At 36.3% G+C, this 20648-nt stretch overlaps 1 protein-coding gene across 1 annotated transcript; it reads right to left on the bottom strand.

Annotated features, from left to right (window-relative positions):
- Positions 1-16307: 16307 nt before the first annotated feature.
- On the bottom strand, positions 16308-18896 carry LOC117918356 (homeobox-leucine zipper protein ATHB-6-like). The gene is made up of 3 exons (XM_034834940.1): positions 18248-18896; positions 17540-17913; positions 16308-17298 (listed from the first exon to the last, which is right to left on the bottom strand). Exons 1-3 carry the CDS (start codon positions 18306-18308, stop codon positions 16726-16728), a joined length of 1008 nt encoding a protein of 335 aa, XP_034690831.1. The 5' UTR covers positions 18309-18896; the 3' UTR covers positions 16308-16725.
- Between the last annotated feature and the right edge of the window lie 1752 nt (positions 18897-20648).

Genomic DNA, 20648 nt, shown 5'->3' with positions numbered 1-20648 from the left:
CTCTCTATCGTATATTCATATTTATATAGAATGTGGATAGACATCGCGCGTGTTTCCATTGTGGTCCCTCGTGTGTATGTCACTCTCAACATCATGGTTAGTTGTGACCAGATCATGGCCGTGCGATTCACAATCCGAAGGCCCAGTTTTGACGTGGAAAATGGGGGAACGCCACCACGCATGGTCAAATCTTATAATGTTTTCTTCCCCTGCGTATGGCGTGGGTAGTTGAAAAGTCAGCGAAATGGAGGGGCTGGATGGAGTGAGGACCCACCAGAATTGGATGCATTCCCGGTTGTGACGTGGATGATTTGTCGGGAACAAAGGGGACTTTTCGGGCGGCGGTAGTGGTGCACGTGAAGGCAACTCCATCTCGAGCCACGCTGGGATTATTAAAAGTCGCCGCACGTGGATTCCCCTGCGTGCGGTTTCTCATTGTATTGTACTAATTAGAGCCATGTGGGAGTGTCTCCTAAATGGACAACCGAGATCAGCGGGAGATGGGAGCGCTGATCCTGAATTCCTGATAATCCCGAACAACGTAAGTCTTGAGGAGCTAACACGTGTGTTAGATGGAAAGCATGGGTGGTACTCGATAGCTCTCAATATGGAAATTGACCTCTAATTCTTTGATATGTTTAATAATTATATGTCCAAAGTATGGCCCAACTTTAGATTATAAAAAAATAATCAAAATTTCGAGGTGACCCAGGTAGCAGCAGTCAATACCATTCATGTATGATGTAAGGAAACATTGAAATTTGGTGGGACGTATCCAAAGTCCAAATGGTCTCATGCAGGATTCCCCATTCACACACTAATATTAGTGTCTTATTGGGACTCCCAAACCCTTGTGTCTTTTTTAGACGTATGTTCAATGTATTAAATAGAGAAGAAAGGTCATACCGCCATTCACTCCCAAATTCTCCAACACCAAACACTCTAATTAAATGCATCCCTATCCTTCACCCTTTGTCTTAAATTTTTCTCACGTGGGCTGAACTTTTGGGCCTCGTTGTTGGGGCTGTCCTCACTTTGGACTTGTTAATGGAAGTGGAGGCAGATTGGGCCCCTCCCACTTAAACCTCCGTTTCTTCTTCTGGATATTTTAGGTTCTTACTTTGCACTCTCTGCTCAAGAAAAGTCTCTTATTTTATAGAGTAACTTCAAGATGGGAAAGAAATGATGGTTATAAAAGAGGAAAAAGTCTCTAATTACTCAAAATGCATACGTACCTCAAAGATTAACCAATTTTGAATAAGGCTGAAGTTGAGTATAACCGATCAATTACTTAAGAGGTAAGATGCATTGGACTCAATGTAGAAATAGAGCTAAATTCTCAAACAAGATCAACACATTAACATATTTCAATCGGGCAAGTCCTGTCTTAGTTCCTTGGCCAACCTGGCCCAGTAATCATAAATTTTCTGATCAACTATCACAAGTTGAACTCTGATAAAGTTCCAATGAGATCAATGGTGGGGCAATATATTTGTTAATCAGAATTTTTTCTTTTAATCTTGATTGCAAACGGTTGCATCCTCTTAATTGTTGTTTGAAAACGGCTATCATATATGGAATGAATCCGTACTGTTGTACATAAAATGAAAATGATATGTTATAAATTTTGTTCACAAATTTCCCGCATATGATGGCAACCCTTTACTTTCTGAATGAATTGGTATTGGTCCATTCACCATATTAAGGTTGCTTGGTGAGCTTTCAAGTTTTCCTCTTTCTTGTTGTCCCGCCTTCATTTGGAACGCCTGCTGATCATACTTGTTTTGGCCCTTTGGGAGATGGATTAACTCTCTTATTTCCTGTGCTTTAATGGAACTAAGCTCCGGTCATCACATATTTGTTCTGCTCCATTGAGTGTAATTAATTTAATGCCTAGACAGCTGATAGTAATTGAATCTCTTGGGAAGGCTGAACTTTCCACATTTATACCGAAAAAGTTAGCATGAAAGAAGGATCGATCTGCAGACAAGCCTCTATAGAAAACAACATATCTTGATCTAAATTGGTGGTAATGGTAGTTGGTCCTTTGATCATGGATTTTCATAGACAAGAACCCAGGTTGAGATGAAGAGAGATCAGCTTTTGCCAATTGATAGATGGGTTTCATATATACTCCCAAGTCTTGCCCGTTGGATTTTGTCCCTCTGCAGCATACTGATTACTTTTCAGTGGGACTGAGGTTAGCATGAAGTCTATGGACTGCCTTCTTGTGGAACCTTCCAAATCTTCAAACATCATTATTAAAGGCTTGAATCTCACTTTTCTAGTATGGAAATACTGTAAAGTGCTTGATGTCATATCAGTTCTTCCCTGGTGATGATTGGATTCTTTTCAAACTTGGGTTCAAGTGCTGTGAAGTTCTCTACACAAACAATTTGGAAGATGAAACTAAATGCCATGACTTTCTTGGCACACATGGGACATGGCTTGTTTTTCAGATGAAGGGCAGTGTCAGTGGGTTCACTTTTCGCAACCCAGTTGCCTTGTTCGCACCAGTTCCCTCTAGATGCGATATATACAAGCTGATTTTACCAAGATTTTTACAAAGGTGTATCACCTTAATTCAGTTCCAATTTGATGAAAGCCCAAGTGTTGAGCCTTTTAGTACTTGATGCCTGTTGTTTTTCCATAGGGACTGAAGTATAATCTGAGTTGTCGGATAGCTCATGGTTAAATATGAAACTGGAGTTGTACGTTGAATGAAGCTTTTTTCCCCTAAACCTGGCCATGTCATGACACTAATCGGACAGAAAATCGTAGAAGCACAGTGTGAATGAGGCATCTTGGATAGGGGTACCAGGGCTGCCCAGGGTACGATGGCTGTTTAGGTGGGTCTTAATGTCTCCGATTACATTAATGAGGTAGCTGGAAAGTCCAATCGGCGGAGCAATCAAACCAAGTTGTGATGTCCCCACCCCACGAGTCCCTCTGATATTAGGTTAAGGCCAAAGCCAGGTTTCAGACAAGGGGAGCTATCATCTTCAATTCCATTTCCAGCACAACCCCATTTTGTATTTCATGGGGCCTATCTCAACAGTATGAAGAAGTGGACAAGCGTGGTCAAATCTTCACTACCCTTTGAGTTGTAAACCTCAGCATTAACAAACCTTAAATGCAAATGGTCCACATCCACATATTTACATGAATTGCAACTCAGAGAGCTAGCTGCATGGTTGGACTTCCATTGCTAACACCAATTTAGAGACAAGAGACAAAAGAAAGAAGAAAGGAAGGCCTTTATGCTTATTTATCAGCATCAACCAACCCCACTGATCTCTCAAATCCATATTCAATATCCATTTAACGCTGTATTCATTACAATTTGGCCTAGGCCTGTCTCCAGGAACTAAAAATTGGTGTAAAATTGAATGCGTTGGTGACCTGCTGGTAAGGTTGGGTTGGGGAAGGGAGCGGAAAACAAGGGATAAACCATTTCATTTCATGTCCTTCGCCAGGTTTTCGATGTGGATAGTCAAAAATGGACCCAAGAATAAAGTTACTTCTCCACTCAATACGTAGTGGGGCTTGATGTGGCAACTTGATCAGGATTGAAGTGTACTTCAAAACATTGATGTCATCGTGGGGACCGGATTCTGGATTAGTAATTAAGGAGATGAAGATGGCGTCCAATCCGCAAGGAACCTCACACCCAATTCTGATATCACCATGGGCTTACCTACAAGTACAACCACCCAAAACTTGATTATGCACTCTACTATCTATATGAAAACCAGCCTTAACTTGATGAAATCAAAATGTACCACCCTCATGACATGTTACCATCACCGGCCATTTCATTAATACCCATTTTGAAGTTCTACTGACCTTGACCCTTGGTGCTTCAGGCCCAATACCCCCACTGCCAGCGCTCTCTCTCATCTCTAATTTGCATTTTTGCGTAATGCCCTTCATGTGTAAAACCGCATGACATGACATGACATTGAAAAGTAAGTGAATCCTTTGCACAATAAAATCATTTTTTCTTGTATATATATACACTTTCTTTTTTCTTTCCTATTTTTTGTCATCCAAATCCGAATTGATGGGTCTCCCACAAATTGGTTGACGTACCGGATGCTAAAATTTCTATGCATGAAAAGACATGCATGGAAAATTTGAGACCCCCTCTCTCATGCATAAATTAGTAAAGCCATGGCCCCTACTCCTCCCAACTCATTTTATTCTTTCAATAGCAATCTTTCATGATGGAGTAGTTCTATTCAACTCTACAACGTACTCAATTGTTTTAAAAAGGGTACATGTCCGACATGCATAGGGACATGGTACATAGAAAAAAAAAATCACTCAAGTTATTTCGTATCTGAAAGCTAAATGAAATAAATAAAACAAAAATAGAAAAGGAGGGATGAGTGCAAAAGAGGGGAGTAATGAACCCCAAGACCGGAACAAAGGCACAGAAACGGAGGGGGAGGGGCAGGGGGGTATGGGGTTAGATGCTTCTAGGGATGTGTGCCGGTGAGCTCACACAGACTCAAGAGTTAAACGTGGGTGACGCGGTAGCTTGTGGTTCGGGGGTCCCACTTCTGCCCACATCACACTTTTATATGGAGGAATGGGGGCAGTCATGGGTCCCACCTTCCATCTCTCTTCTGCAGCTTTTTGTTTTTCTCTTTTTCTTTGAACTCTGGAACAAACCATGGTAAGCCACGTGTGTCGAGAGAGAGAGAGGGAACTATTGGGTGGATCCAAAAGCCACTACTGTTGTCTTCTCCTTTTTTCCTCTCCTGACGTTGATTTCTTTGACGTGATTGGCGTGAGGTTGAGAGTCTGGGCCCCGCCTCTACCACCAACCATGTGACCCTCCTGGGCCCCTCCTTCCCCACGCGCCTTTCACTTCCCACTCCACACCCCCTCCCGCTGATAAGACCCCGTTCTTATCTTCTGATTCTTCCCCGACTCTTCGGATTAATAAGCGGGGGGTTGCTTTCTTCCCTTGGTTTCAAATCGTTGAGGCTGGAAGGTGGGACCACGCGCTGTGCACTATCGTGGGTGTGGAGTTCCCTGGTTGCGAAAGCCTCGGTTCGCCGTTCCTTTGATTGGGCCCTTTTTGTCCTGGCTCTTTGGACGTTGGGGCCCATGGAGGCCCACTGGGAAAGCGCCACTTTCGTGGGGCCCAATCCCCTCACTCAGCTGAGTTTAGGGGTGCCCAGGATTGGACCCAGCCCTTGGAATCCTCGGGTCCCTGTCCTTGAAACCACCACCACCACATGCAGCCAATATACTCTCTCACCTTTACCCCCTTCTTTCCTTTCATTTATCCTTTTCTTTAAAAAAAAAAAAAATTATTATTTTAACAATTTTGCTCTCCTCTCGACTTGGGTTTCATAAATCATATCTCTAATCAAAACCATTTAAGTTAATTCTAAATAATTTACATTTAACTTTTAGAAAAGCTTACCAAGGAGGAAAACTCAAAAGAGAATCCCAAGGCAAGCATTAAGGAAAAGCCTAGGACGCTTTTCCATGTGAGGAAACACCTCCATCTCCCCCTCCAAACAACGGTCCTCCTCAGTCACCTAAATTGGTCCATGAAGACATTTATCTTCCACCTTCAACTTTTCTGTTCTTCAACAACTACAATGATTCATGTCAAGCTTCCGATATATAATTATTTCGGTTGTAGATGTGTATCATAATATTTTTGGCTTTAGCCTGGTATGGAAGAGAATAAAATGAATATATAGGAGATTAAAAATGATTCACCGACATGTTTGAGGATGGTGCACATGGCGAGTTTGGTGCGAGGGAGCATCAACAACAAAAGAGAGACGTATCCCACACATTTTACAATGTTCGGCTCCTACTGAAACCGCTGCTTCTTATGACAATCAACATCAAGGGTTTGGATCCACCCAACTCGCACTTGTTCTTCACTCCCCAAAAAAAAAAAAAAAATGAAACCATTTCTTGTAATAGAAACCGTGACCCAAATCACTACTCAATCTTCGATGTTTTGTGGTGTCTTGTATGATTTTGTTGAAGATATCATCATTATCTATGATGGTCTCGTCTTCCCAAGCGGATAAAGCGAGACCCAAAACCTAGTTTCAGAATCTTTGCGTCCCGAAAACCTAAATGCTCACATGACTGTTGTTGATTATACAAATGGGTTCTCCTTGTGTCATAAAATATTTGAGAACTAACCTAGGATCTGCTGCCATGGACCGCTCGGATGCTTTTGTCTGACACAACCCATATTTAATGTATGATTTCAACGCGTTTTATCACTAATTTTATGATTATTGGCTAATGATGCACATGGGTATTCATTAAGAAAAATAAACAAACCCAAGGCTTGGTTTGTTTTAAATGCACAAAAGGCTGGGTCAGTCATGACTCATGGCAACAAATCTATTTTAAGCGGTCTCCTCCGATGCCGCACCGTTCTTTCAGGGACTTGATAACACCAACACTCGTACATATGACAATACCACGATGCTTTTATATTTATATATATATATTCAAGAATCTGTAACCACAAAGGCCGGCCAAAAATAATACCATTTTTCTTCAATTGGGGCGAGCTTTTGGCTTTTGGTAAAGAAACCCATAACAGGCGTACACTCTACTTGGGAAAGCTAGGACCAAGCTTAACCCATGTCACACAGATGGGTATGAGATCAGATGCAAAAATTATTACTCTTGACTTTCAGTGTCAAATGATGGTTTAGGGGAAGAGGGAAAAGCAGTCGTCATGTGGGGACTGGCTGTCCAGATTCCAGAGTCCGGACTTGAGAACGAAAGTTGATTTTCATGATTTCTGTTTTAAAGATACTCAAAATGGTAGTTTTAGATTGGCTATATGAACCCACAATCCAATTATTTAATTCCAAGAGAATATCATTTTTTTTTTCTTTATTTAAAGCATGGCTTGAGCGGAGCGGCTTATGGGTCATGGGCCTATGGCTTAACAGCACTGACAGGGACCTGACTGTTCCTTTCTTCTTTAATTTTCAGTAATTTATTTTTGAATTTGGGCTAAGATGGGTCTGATTCGTGTTTAGTTATATAGTCTTTCGATGTCATGTCCCTACTCTGGATATAGGACAGGTACCAAACTGAAATTTCAAAAAGCTGAAAGCGAAAGGCCCTCTTCCAAAAAAATTTTAATTCATGGGGCGAAAGAGACACTTCAGGAAAAATCCCCTCCACACGCTATTTTTTGGAAGATTTTTAATAAGCCCATTGGGAGGAAGATCATTACCAGATAAAGTAAATTAGAATAAATATTCCATATAAAACAGAGTGAATTCTGTTTTCTATGGACCCACTGATAATTGGGTCGTCCATCCTTAATTAAATTTTTTTAGTCATCTATTATTTTTGTCCCTATGTTATTATCCTCTTTAATCTTGAAAGTATTTTAGTTTTCTTTCTAATTTAAATTTCATTGTATTGTTTTCCCTCAAATATGTTTGATTCATAGGAAATTGATTTGTAAGTATGTGCAAGAAGTGTGAATTTCTGACAAATAAATAATTTAAACTTAATTCAAATTAAGAAACAACCAATCTAAATAGATCTCATTTTTTGAATTCACTTTTTTCATATGGACTCACCATATTTGTCTTCAAAGCCTCATCTTGTTTGCTTTTTTTTTTTTTTTCCCTAAATTAAGTTTTGGATTAAAAAATTTTAATTTAAATATAATTTGAGTATTAAAAATAATTATCCAGACAAGTAGAAAGGTTGAGTTAGATAAAACCAATTCATTAAGTTATACCCTTAAGATCGGAAATTATGTTTTATATTTTAAAAATTAAAGTATTAATGTAAATTTCACAAAAATTAACGATGTTATGATTAATTTGGTTGTCAAAAACGTGTTAGCAAGGAAAACTAATTTTGAAGAGCATATTGGGTTCACCGGTGGCTTATCTTGACTAGACGCCAACTGAGAAGTGGTTGGGTTGGCTGGTTGGAAGAAACCATCTACCAGCCGGGAGCAGGCGGGCCAGGAGACGACGAGGGAGGTGCGGTGTGGGCTGGGGTCAAAAAGGAAATGCAGACTCAAAGGAAGTGTAAACACGTCGCTCAACATTATGTGATATAAAGTTATGAAGCCTCTCTTTCTCACACACACACTTTGAAAACCTTTGTCCTCTACGCCCACGTCCTACTCATCTTTTTCAGCATCTATCTGCTTTAGTGTCGCCATCAACGTTGTACGTCCATCCACGCCACCCCCCAACCCCCCACTTGTGGAAAATTCACCCTTCATTTGTTTCATATGTTGACGTTTTCCTCCTTCTTTGCTTTTCCCTTTTGGTTTTCTATTGACTTGAATTTCACGAGTATCACGCCTTCCGACCTCCAATGTGAATGCACCTTCCGAAAATGCCCAAAACATTCCTCGCATTCTTTCTTTGATATTACCTTCATTTTTGTGTGGAAAATAATGACTTCCTGGTCCTGCCGCTCTCTAGTCATCATGGGCTTCAACTTATTAAACACGCTTACATTACTGAATTTATCATCACAAGCATATTTTTGGAGTAGGTATTATTTACGACTTGATTCATGTTTTTGTATAAATTCTCATTCATTTATAATACATATGAGATCTCGTTGCTTATTTGAAAACCCGATTTTGGAAATATTATATTTCATTATTTTGACAAAAATATCATTTTTTAAAATACATATATAAATACTTTTAAAATAGTTAAGGGCATTTATGTAAAAAATAAGTTATTTTTCAAAGAAAGAGGTTAAATTCATTAATATAAGGGGTATTTCATCATTTTTAATTAATTAATTATAATCAATAAAGTATAAAAGTGTTTGAGTTAGATTAACCCATTTTTCTTTATTCATATGAATATTTAAAGGAATATGGTTAGGTCAATTAGAAATGGTGGTCATGTCAAACGATGCAAGAAGATCAAACTTCATTAATACTTTATTTGACAATTGATTGTGGGACCTTTAATATGAGGTAGATCTTTACACATCTTGTAATTATGAGGAAAACTTATAATCATATTTAGTTTTTAAACGATCAATCAAACCACCTTTTATGTTACGCGGTTGGTTAAGTGACATATATAAGGAATATATAAATTTCTTTATTCTTTATTTCAAAACTAGTTTAGGTGGATGTAGTACTTTTTAGGACTTTAGATTTTGATAACGAAAATAATAAATATTGAAAACATGATAGAATTTAATATATCAATATCGTACATAAGATTTGAATGTTTTCAAATGTGATTCCATTGGTAAAGATAACTTCAACTATGTGTGATAGTTACGGTAGATCTTTTGAACCCATTGATTTTATAGTGTCATGATTCAATTAATTTGATAATTTAATCGAATCAACTATTAAGCATTCTCATACCATATTAACACATTATTAGACCATGATTTATAGGTCCCTTGATTTTGAGGTAATGTTTCGTACATGTCATAATCATGAGACGGGGAGAAACTTATCTTATCTCATTAAATGTTATCATGGCCTAATCCAATCATCGTCTTGGAAGAGCATGGTAAGTCCATAGGCATTACTATTGCACCACCCACCCCATGTTTGCCCCATGCCCTTCGGTATCACAACTGTCGCTCATGTTAAAGTGTGCCTACACTTCGAAACTTAGAATTTTAAATGAACCATGAAATATGCTTAATTCTATGCATAAATATCCACAAAAAGGAGATTCTCAATCTCTGCAGACAATAAAAAAGTATAAAATTTTAAACTCAAAAAGAAAAAAGAAAAAAAAAGTATAAAATTTCGAAAGAGCGCCGCTCTATTGGAGTAGGAGCCTGACACCTGCAACTAACCAATGCATCTAGAAGCTACAGGTGGACAATCATAGTCCTAAAAAGTGACCACCACAAAGCTAAAGCTGAGATCGTCTTAGGGCACATCTTTGGATGCCCATGCATTATCATTCTCACCATCAGCCCCTTTTAGCTTTCCTACTCAAAAGTTCAAAATTTTCTAGAGTATCAAACACTAACCTCTCATGGAAGATGATTTATGCTCTCCAATCTGATCTCAACTAAATTTAGAACCACATCATATAATTTTTCTATTCAATCAAAGCATATTTAAACCCGAACATTTGTGATGAAATTTCAATCCAATATTATTTGACGCAAACTTGAATAAGCAACAAATCTCAATTGAGATTCTCTCCTCACCACCTCTATGGGGATGGCTTACAGGATTCATAACTACTTCTCTTATTATAGGATGATTACCTAATCAACACTTAGATCCGACTCTACCCAATTTGTTGTTGAGTAGTTTTTGAATATCAAGCAGACATTCTCATAAGGTAATTTTAATATGGTCATGACAAAATTTTATGGGTCAAATAATATAGCCTGAATTTATGATACAAAGAAGCTTAAACGACAAACCATCATTGGCTTAAGGACCCATGAATTAAAAAAATCTCAAAGTGGAAAAAGAAGGCAAAATCAAAGGAAGAGTGAATTGATGTGGTTTTGTTGTTTGTACAAAGAATCCAAAAACATAATATAAGGCATTGTGTGAACAAAGTGGAGCATGCCACCCTAGGTGTTAGCTGCCTCGAAAATACCAAATAAAAAAAAAAATTAAAGGTGACAAGAATAATGAGTGTGAATAAGTTGGAAGGGAAATAATTTAGGGAAAAGCGAGTGATATTAAATTGGCAAGGAGTGGAGTAGAGAGCGAGGGTTGCATTAAAATAAGGCAACGTGTAGCACCTGAAGTGTATAAAAAAGAGGCAACAAAAAGATTCTAACTTTCCAATTGTCCGACCGTGGTCCCATCATCTCCATTAGTCCGAGTTTCTTACGTGCCATGCCATCCCCTTTTGCCCTGTTCCCAACCAAATCACTCTAACCACACCCTTCACCTCAATTCGCTTTATGCAATATACCATTTTTCGAAATGTAGAAATCAATTATTTGGAAATTTTCGTATTCTTTTTATAGAAAAATAAAAAATCTCACAAGGGTCATTTTTGCTTTTGTAATGTGGAATTGAGATTTGTTTGGACATGGATTCGACCCCATCCGTGTAGGGGTTGAGGAATTCTGATGATATTTCCATTCATGCCCTAATCCTTTTTTATCTTGCCCACAATTTGATAGTGACTGGTTTGATGCATCAAGGGGCCCACAATTTTTTTTTTCGTCGGGAAGATGGGGCCCACATCACATGCCCCTATACTCACCCGCATCAAAGATTTAAAAGAGAAAAAAAAAAATGGAAAGCTCGACCCCCACGTAAATGTGTGGGACCATGGGACCACACCCAAGTCGCTCACACCAAAAGCCAGAGTGTATAGGCGGAAAATGAGGAGAAAAGCAGTTGGAAATTGGAATCTATTTTCCTTTTTCCACACCCATGGCGAATTAAATAAAATTTAAATCGGACGGGCGTCAATGTGGGGCTCACGTGGAGATGAGATGAGTGAGAAATGTAGTAGTGAATGGTGACTATGAAGGTTTGAAATACGGGTACACAAAGATATATTATATTAGTACTTGAGAATTTTATGAAAATATTGATGGTTATTTTAATAAAAATACCTGTCGATTAAAAATTTATAAAAATATTTAAAAAGTTTTCAAAAACTAATAAAATAAGTAAATATATATATATATATTAAAATTATATTAATATAAGTATAATTAGAGATAATATTTATCAATTTTTTATAAAGAATTAATTTAAATTTCTTTAATATATTTATATTTATTTATTTTAAAATTTTAAAAATATTTTTATTAAAAAATATTTTATTATATTTTAAATAAATAATTAAATTAATTTATATAAAATATTTTATTTGAAATCTAATTTCTAAAATTTTATTACAAATATGTGATGATAATTTTTTCTATATTATCATTAATTTATTTAAATAATTAAAATTATTAATAATTTATCTTATTAAATTAATTTTAATTTATATTTTTAATATTTTAAAATAAAAATATTTAAAATTAAATAAAATTAAAAGGATAAATAAAAAAATTAAAAGTGAAGTAATAGTAATTTTTTTAAATAGAGATAAATATGAAAAATAATTAAAAAAAAAGGGTAATATAAAATAAAATAAATTTAAATAAAAATATAAAATATAAAAACATGATAAAAAAAAAGTGGCGTTTTGAGAAGCTTAACAAAAATTGTCTGATAAATCGGTGATTTTTTTACGATTGATTTTTCGTCCGATAAATATCGGTGGATGAAACGAAATCGATGACCGATAACCGATTTTTCATCCATATTTCAACTATAAATCCTGATTATTTACACACGGTGACCGGCGACCAGTGACTAGTGAGGATCACCCACCAGTCGCCAGTTACCCTGGGTTCTGAATTTGAGTGAAAGCAAGGAGTGGGGTCGATCTCCGTACACGTGTAAATTTTGGGTGGATACGGTGGGCAGGCTGACGTACACTGCACACACAACGGAGCACAGTGGGTGTGGGTGCACCATGTGCCCCTCTGCGCATGAGATCAGAGCGGGAGCGAGATTTGCGCTTCTTGCCAAAACCGTACGCGAAAAGAGGGAAAAGAAAAAGACGATCTGCTTTTTGGGGAATAAGGAAGAAGGAGGGGTACGTGGCAGAGAGGCGGCAGCGTTGGGTGGTGGGTGGTGGTAGAGCGGGTGAGGTTAGAAGGAGAAACGAGCGTTGGTGAAAAGGATGTGGTGTGTGGTAACTGGTAAGTGCTAACTTTGATCTTTGACGCATAAAAGTTAAGACCCAAAAGCTGCGCCTCCCTAAACACCACGTATATTTTGGATCCAATCATGCGACCCTTCTTTTAAGGGCTCTTTAATCTCTTTACTTATCTCTTTTGTCTTTTTCTTTTTGGGATTTCAGCCTTTCCTCCCTCAACCCCCACCATTTTCATGGCCTTCATTTTCTTGGGTTTGGTACACCTTTTTGTATCATAAATTTCTAAAAACAATTGAAAGATCATTTCTATTTTTAAAAACAAAATATTGTTTTTTTATTTTTTATTTTTTATTTATGATAAAAAACAAAAAAAAAAATTGTTTTGAAAAATAATTACCAACAGAATTTATAAAATAAAAAAGCAGCCCTTGTAACCAAATGGGTGGGTGAAGATAAAAGGGGGACTATTAATGAAACGGAAGCATAAGAGGAAGGGAGTGGGAGGTACATTTGGGAAGAGCTTCATCCAGGCAGGTTTATGCAAGGGGTTGAGAAAGTGACTTGGCAGAGGATTAAAATATACTCAGTGTGTATTGACTGCAATTAAAATTAAGAGCTGGACTTGTATTAGAATAAAGCTTGGTTTATTTTAATATTTAAGTATTATTCAATCTTACCAATGAATGCTTTATATTAAGCTTAAATTTCCATGAATCAATAATCAGGTAAATAAAAAAAATTGGTGGACAAGCGCATTAATACTAATTTTTGTTAGCGCTTTCAATAATTTTAAAATTTTGAAAATATTTAAAATCATCACCTTTATATTTTATATATAAAAAAAATATTGTAAAATTTATTTTCATTTTTAAATAAATTTAATTTTATTCTGTTTTCATGATGTTTGAACTAAATATACATATCCTAACCATCCATTGTTGAATAGAAATTTTATCAAATATATTTCCTATAATATAATTAGGGAGTAAAATATATGAAGTCGACTCCAAAAATATTTGTTTGATGGAACCAAAAATGGGGTCTTAATTTGTATAAAAAAAAAAAAAAAATTCTTCTTCAAATTCTTGGTGGGGTGAGGGCCCCCATGACTCCATGAGTATGCATGGGGAGTTTTGCTTTCAAGTGGTATAAAGAAAGAGTGAAGTTGTCCAATTTTTGAGGGATGTGTAGGCATATGAATTTGAAAAACCCCAACTCCTGAATTCTCCAAGGTAATGATTTGAATTTTGAGAAGGAAATGGGAAAATATAAGAAAGTTGTAGGGATTGTGATGGGTTGCAAAATGAATGGGTCAAGCTGCAATAATGAGCTTGTGAAAATGGAAACAATTCATTGAAATAAAGGGAAGATTTCTGCTATGCAAATTTCTGAGAACTAGTCAACAGCAAAGGACAAAGTGCTTATCATAAGCTCTTTCTTCCAACGCATTCAAAAGAGTTGTACCCTTCTTCCTCTTTTACTTGTGGAAATTTACTTTCTTACTTTTCCTTTTCAGCCACTATTGTAGACATGGATAATATTTTCTTAAAATAACAAACTCCCTTGTCACTAAATCTAATCGTCAAAGATTGTCAATTTAAATTTACAATTTGAGGTGGCTTCTCGATGTACATTCTTTTTTGTAAAGAAAATTAGATAAATATTTCTATATTGATTACGATAAAAAAAAAATAAAGTTTTTAGAAATATTTTTATAAATATTCTAAGTGATGAGATTAAAATGTATTTATGAGATTAAAATAAAGTTTTTGCTAAAACAAGTAATATCAAAGCCCGAGTTGAGATTTCTGAAAGAGTTAAAGAAAACTAAATATACAAAATAATTACAAAAGGAAATTTTAGGATTATAAGGTAGTAAAATGGTTGAACAATTTGAATCCATCGAAATCAAATAGAAAACAAACAAAGAGTGCTTATAAGACAAGATAATTATAAACGTCATCATTAAGAATTTGGTTCAAACAATTTTCCAAGTATATGGGTGATTTAATTAATAGTAAGGTATGAAAAAAGTCGCATGCATTAAGATACAACAGGGTTTTGATTTAACTATTTAAGATACTATTATTAAGGGTTTTATCTCCACAACATGAGAAAGAATTTTTTGTATAATGATATTCAACCGTACTCGGGTCATGAATCCTTCTCACAAATTGATTCAATACGACAATTGCAATTTGTTTCGTTTCCTCGCATGTCTATTATTTTAAGATTATTTATTTTCTTTATTTTATTTTTTATATCTATTATGACATTTAGTATTTATTACTTAATAATTTAAGTGGATTTTAAGAGAGTATTTGGTAAAAGTTAATACATATTAATGAGTTCAGTTGATTTTAAATTAAACTATTATTAAGGTATTGATTTAGAACTTATTACTTTATTTTTTATAAGTTAGTTTAATTTTTTTTCTAAGTTATCATATTTAAATATTTAATCTTATTAATTTAATTTAATATTAAATAATAAATTTGTTTTTTAAACTTTTGTCTTAAAAATATATAAAATAATAATAATATATATATATATATTTTTTAAAAAAGTCATGGATGGGACTCGTGGATTCAAAAGAGATACTTATTAAATGAGAGTAAATAAGTTTTAAAAAAAATTGAAATTTTTGATAAGTTAATATTTAAAGTTATTTTTAACTTTAAATTATAATATTAAATTATTTTTTCAAATATTTTAATCAATTTAATGACTTAAATTAAATTATTTAAATTATGAATTGAATTTATCATCATCCTCTAAAAACATACCAAGGTACAAAGAGACGTTTGACAAAATTTAATAATTATTATTTAATGATTTAAGTTTATTTTAAGTTAAATTATACTTAAGTCATTAGCTTAAAACTTATAATTTTATTTTTACTTTAAGTATTAAGGTTGTTTTATAAGAGAAAGGAGATTGTGGAGGTAACTAGTACAAAAGGGATAAAAAGATAAAATGAAGATATGAACTTAAAAATAAATTAATTGTTTTTACTTATTATTTAAATTTATTTTTAACTTTAAATTATATAATTAAATTATTTTATTAAATATACTTAATTTATTTAATGACTTAAATTAAATTATTAAGTTCGTTTGCTAAGCACCCAAGGAAAAAAAGCAAAGTATGTCCAAAAAAAATTATATTTAAAATTTTATAAAACATGAAAGTTATTGAAGGTTACCTTATCATTTTCAACCAAGTATTCCAAACTTTCCAAAGCTAGGAAAGAGACCTCAAGTATGTCAAGTCTTTTTAGGATAGCTTTTTATTTCTTTATGGCTGTGTTATTGAAATTATTTCTAAAAATTATTTAAAATAAAAATAATTTTAATATTTCATGAATTTTTAAATAAAGTTAAATATTACATTCCAAGGGTTTTATTCAATCAACCCCTCAAGTCATGTTTTTAGTATTTAAGGAACTTTTGATGTAATTTTAAAATTATGATGAATTACACCCATAAATTCATGAATTTAGACAATTATTTTGGAGAGAATTTGTTCAAAATTGAGGGAGAAAATGAAAAGGAAAAAAAAAATGGAGGAAGGAGGACAAAAATTGGGCCTCCAATTCTGGAATGGAAGAGCAAAATGCACGAGAGATGAAAAGCAAGGCAATGATTATTTCACCATTACAGGATTGTTCCTCCATGGATTTTCATATTATTCTCCTCCCTAGGAATATTATTCGGATTGTTTTTACATTAGCTGCAGGGAGACTTTCAATTACGACCTAATCATTCCCGCAATGGCTCACAGAAACACCACCTTCCCCCACCCCCACGACCAGCACCATAGCCGTCACCTTTCGCCCTAGACCACCCCCACGTGTGTCTCTCCTCTCTGCCCTTCTATCTCGACCTTCTCTCTGCAACTTGTTCACTTTGCTACAATGGCGAGGAAAAGCTACTTAATTACATACTCCATCATCACTTCCATTTTACAATTTTACAAAATTTCTTGGAGCATTTTTTGGATTCTTATTTGGATTTGCCTCTTCTTCATCAAGTGATCAAGTAGTTTAGGTCCACTGATCGGGGCAGTACCAAGGAAGGGTGGGAGGTTGATCGTCCGAGAAGAAATTGCAGGACTCGTCTGCGCCGAAGAAATTGTGTTCCTCCATTTTCACGAACTGGGGTTGATAGGCTTTCTGGGTATTCCCGAGAGTGGGTCTGGAGGAGTCAGAGAAGTGGAAGCAGTTGATCGAGGAGGAGGAAGAGCTGTTGAACCTGAGGGAAGAGGAAGGCGGCGACATGAGAAGGTGGTGGTGGTGGTTGTTCTGAAGAACCCCAGATGAAGATATGGCGGCATTGGGGCTGTTGTCTTCGTTCAAGATGGCGCTGGAGTCGCTATCGGAGGAGCCATCTTTCATGTCCGGGAACACTGAAACTCTGCCTCCTCCGTTGCCATCCTTGAAACTATCGTCGTTGCTCAAGTCTTTGGCATCAGATCCACCGATGCCTGCACCCATGGCTGTTTCGCTTTGTTCCATCACCTTCACCTTCTCATCGGATTCCGAAACCACCAACTCTTCTTTAACTGAAAGATTGCTCTCTGTCTTCTCTTCGTTCAGCTTTGATTTCAGCTCTCTTATCTGCACTCCCAAAACATAGAGAACCCCCCATCAAACACAACCGTATACACACACTTACTTTTACATATTAGACACTTTTCCTTTTTTAGGCTTTTAAAAAACAATTTTTCAAAGCACTTTTCTCCCCTCTTTCTCTCTCTCTTTCCACCGCCTAAAGTCAGAAAAACACTTTGAAAATTAATGCAGCATTCCAGTAACCAGAGAAACACACCATACGCATAGTTGGCAGAATATCCTATACCTCTTTGAGTAGAGCTTCATTGTCGTGTTGGATGGCGTCGTAATTGTGCTTGAGAGTTTCATAATTGGCCTTGAGGATGCCATAGTCTCTCTCCAATTGCTTGGTCTTCCACCGGGCCCGGCGGTTTTGGAACCAAACGGCTACTTGCCTTGGCTGCAACCCAAGCTCCTGGGCTAGCTTCACCTTTCTCTCGGGTTCAAGCTTATTTTCCACCTCGAAATTCTTCTCCAAGGCCTTCACTTGGTCGACGCTTAACCGCCGTTTCTTCTCGACGATCTGCCCGGATTCCTCCACACAGCCCTCTTCGTCTAGGCCATCGAACATGGTCTGAAATTCCCTACTGTAGACATGGTTGTTCCTGGGACTGTGTTCATCTGTAACACAATTGGAGAGCCAAAAAAAAGAAAATCAAATTGAGAAGGCAGAAATTAGGAAACCACTATCCGCAAGGCAATAACTAGGACTAGCCAGAAAGAGAAAACCCATAAAAGACAAAGAGGCTTTAAGCACGGAAAGTTAATACTTATACAACATTAAAACCGCTTTGATTTAACAGATACAAACATCAAAGTTTACAAAGATTTTTAAGGTGATTGGCCACAGAAAAGGTTAGAGACCAGAAAGCATCACATGGGCGTGTTTGAATCTTAGAAATAAAAGCATGAAAAATAACAAAGTACAAGGACAGAAGAATTCGTTTTATTAAACCTGTAGTTGGGCAGATGGCCATCAAAGCACCCAAGGACTCCGAGCTTCCGAGTCTCTTCATAACTGAAGGGCAAGAAACTGTAAGCAGATCTAAATTGGATCTTGTTTAGATGCTTGGGTTTGTTTCGTTAAACCGAAATCTTTAGTGCTCTTGGCAGATGTGCTGAGAGCAAATTTTTTTCTTTTGCAATTCTTTTTTTTTTTCTTCACTTAAATGAAACCATGAAAGTAGGAAGTCCCATGCCCAACACAAGCGCAACTAGAATAGTAGAGGTGTATACAAATAGCGTCCTTGTATAACCAGCCCTCTCTCTTGGCTTCCCAATCTTTCTCCTTTTTCAGTACTTCCTCCCCCTCTGAACCCATCAAAAAGAAAGAAGAAGAACCCACAAAAACAAACCCCACAAGCAAAGCACTTGAAGCTTACAATCAAAAACACAACCCACAAGAGAAGCTAACCAAAAACTCTCACACCACTCTATCCCTATATAGCCCACACTCTCTACTCTACATCATTACTCAATCAATTTAAACAGCTATGTTTGAAGGCAAATAGTCTACGACTGTTCATCTACAAAAGAAAACAAGAGAGAGAAAGAGGATTGGAGTGGAACGGGAAGATCAGTAAACCAGCTCACAACCCAGCTGTCCTCACACTTTCTCTCTCTTTAAATAAACCAACTTGGGTCACCTTATTGGGTTAGAATCTTACTTGGGTTAGGTACACTCTAGTTCAAATGAAATGAACCCAAATTCACTCCAAATGCAATTTCTCCTAACCGGCGATAGCCGGTGCACTGCTGGTTTTCGACCGTTTTCTGATAGATATTTTTGGATCAGTGAGACGCATGTAGACCTTGCCTGGGTGGTGATAAGTGCAAAGGACCGTATGTCGGCTCGGCTTCTAATGGCTCCGCTTTAGCTCAGCTGACCCAGATTTGGTTGGCGTCAGCGTATCCCGGGCGCCACTACGGCGTGGTCGGTGCGAGTTAATCGCGATTTCTGAGGATGTTGATTTTGCAAGGCAGGACAATGTCAGGATTTCCAAGAACTGTTTTCTTGCTTTCTTGAAAAAACGATGTCGTTTAATGGGTTGAGTTAGCGTAAATTAATGAACATGGTTTCGAAATTTGAACTTTTCTGTACATTAATTGTCAATTTTTTCTAATCACTGATTAAGTTTATGGCATGACGTAGGTTCAACAAATTTTCACGTTAATTGTTAAAAATAGCAAAATTTCTATGAGGGGTCATTTTCATACCTTTTTTTTATTGATGGAGTAAAGAATTAGAAACCATTATTTGAATATTTAATTAAAATTCTATTTTAAATTATTTGTGCACCTCAAAACATTTCTTAAAAAAATGGGTTATTCAATAAATTTATTCATTTAACTTTTGAGCGAGGATTTTTTTTTTTTTTTTTAAAAAAAAAATCATGATGCTGACTGCCTACCCTAATTGTGATTTGTGACTAATAAATTTGAAAATGTATGGCTGATCCCAACTCACAAGATCGAGGCTTCAAGCGGTAACTAAGAAGTAAGAAGCACTACTCACTACTTAAAAGAGAGTGTGTTTGGACCAGAAACAAACACGTCATCCCTTACTGTTCATGTTACGACAAGTTCGTAAAATCGGTATGTTTTCCAACCAGTTGAAATAAGTCTTGTATGTTAGAATTGGCATTAGTAAAATTGAGGAGAGTACAGTGAAGCCTTTCTGTAATGGGAAAAATACAAGTGGCTGAAAACTAGGTTGGAACACTGAGACTGTATGGTATTTATGGTGTTGAAACTTGAAACACCTCACTTTTCTTTGGTCCGCCTGCTTAGTGATTGGCCACAGAGATTCTCTAAATGTAGCAGCACGCAATGAAATTTGCCCAACAGTGAAAGATGTGCCAGAATTTCAAATGCCCATGTTCATTAAAATGGCATTCCCTCTCCTCTTTTATTGGGCATTTCTTCATTACTAATATTCTATGTAAAACCAAACAATGTCGGATGATTTATTGGCTATCAAAATCTTGTACAGAAAAGCCCCATACAAACTCAATTTATTTAATTCCTGGTTACTAATGGGAGGCTGAGGCTATCTTTTAATTGCAATCGTGCCTCTCCAATGGATCTGACTTCGCTTGCCTTGCCGAAGCCCTTTAACTTTTAAGTGATATTTGATTAAAGCTGTGGTCCTGGGATTTCCACTGCCAACAATGGTACGTCTACCTAAGGTTCTCTGGTTGAAAGAAAAGAGGGAAAGAGGAAAGACGAATAGAAATTGAAAAGAAATAAACTCATAAGCATGAAAAAGAGTAGTAAACATGGTGGAGGAAGTGGAGGTAGTCTGGTAACAACCCTAGCAGGTGCCAGTTTAGTACTAGAAGTGAAGGTGACGGAGG

The sequence above is a fragment of the Vitis riparia genome, chromosome 7, assembly GCF_004353265.1.
Source record: "Vitis riparia cultivar Riparia Gloire de Montpellier isolate 1030 chromosome 7, EGFV_Vit.rip_1.0, whole genome shotgun sequence".
NCBI classification, from domain to species: Eukaryota; Viridiplantae; Streptophyta; class Magnoliopsida; order Vitales; family Vitaceae; genus Vitis; species Vitis riparia.
The sequence above is the reverse complement of the archived record's forward strand: the minus strand, read 5'-3'. Positions and strand labels throughout refer to the sequence as shown.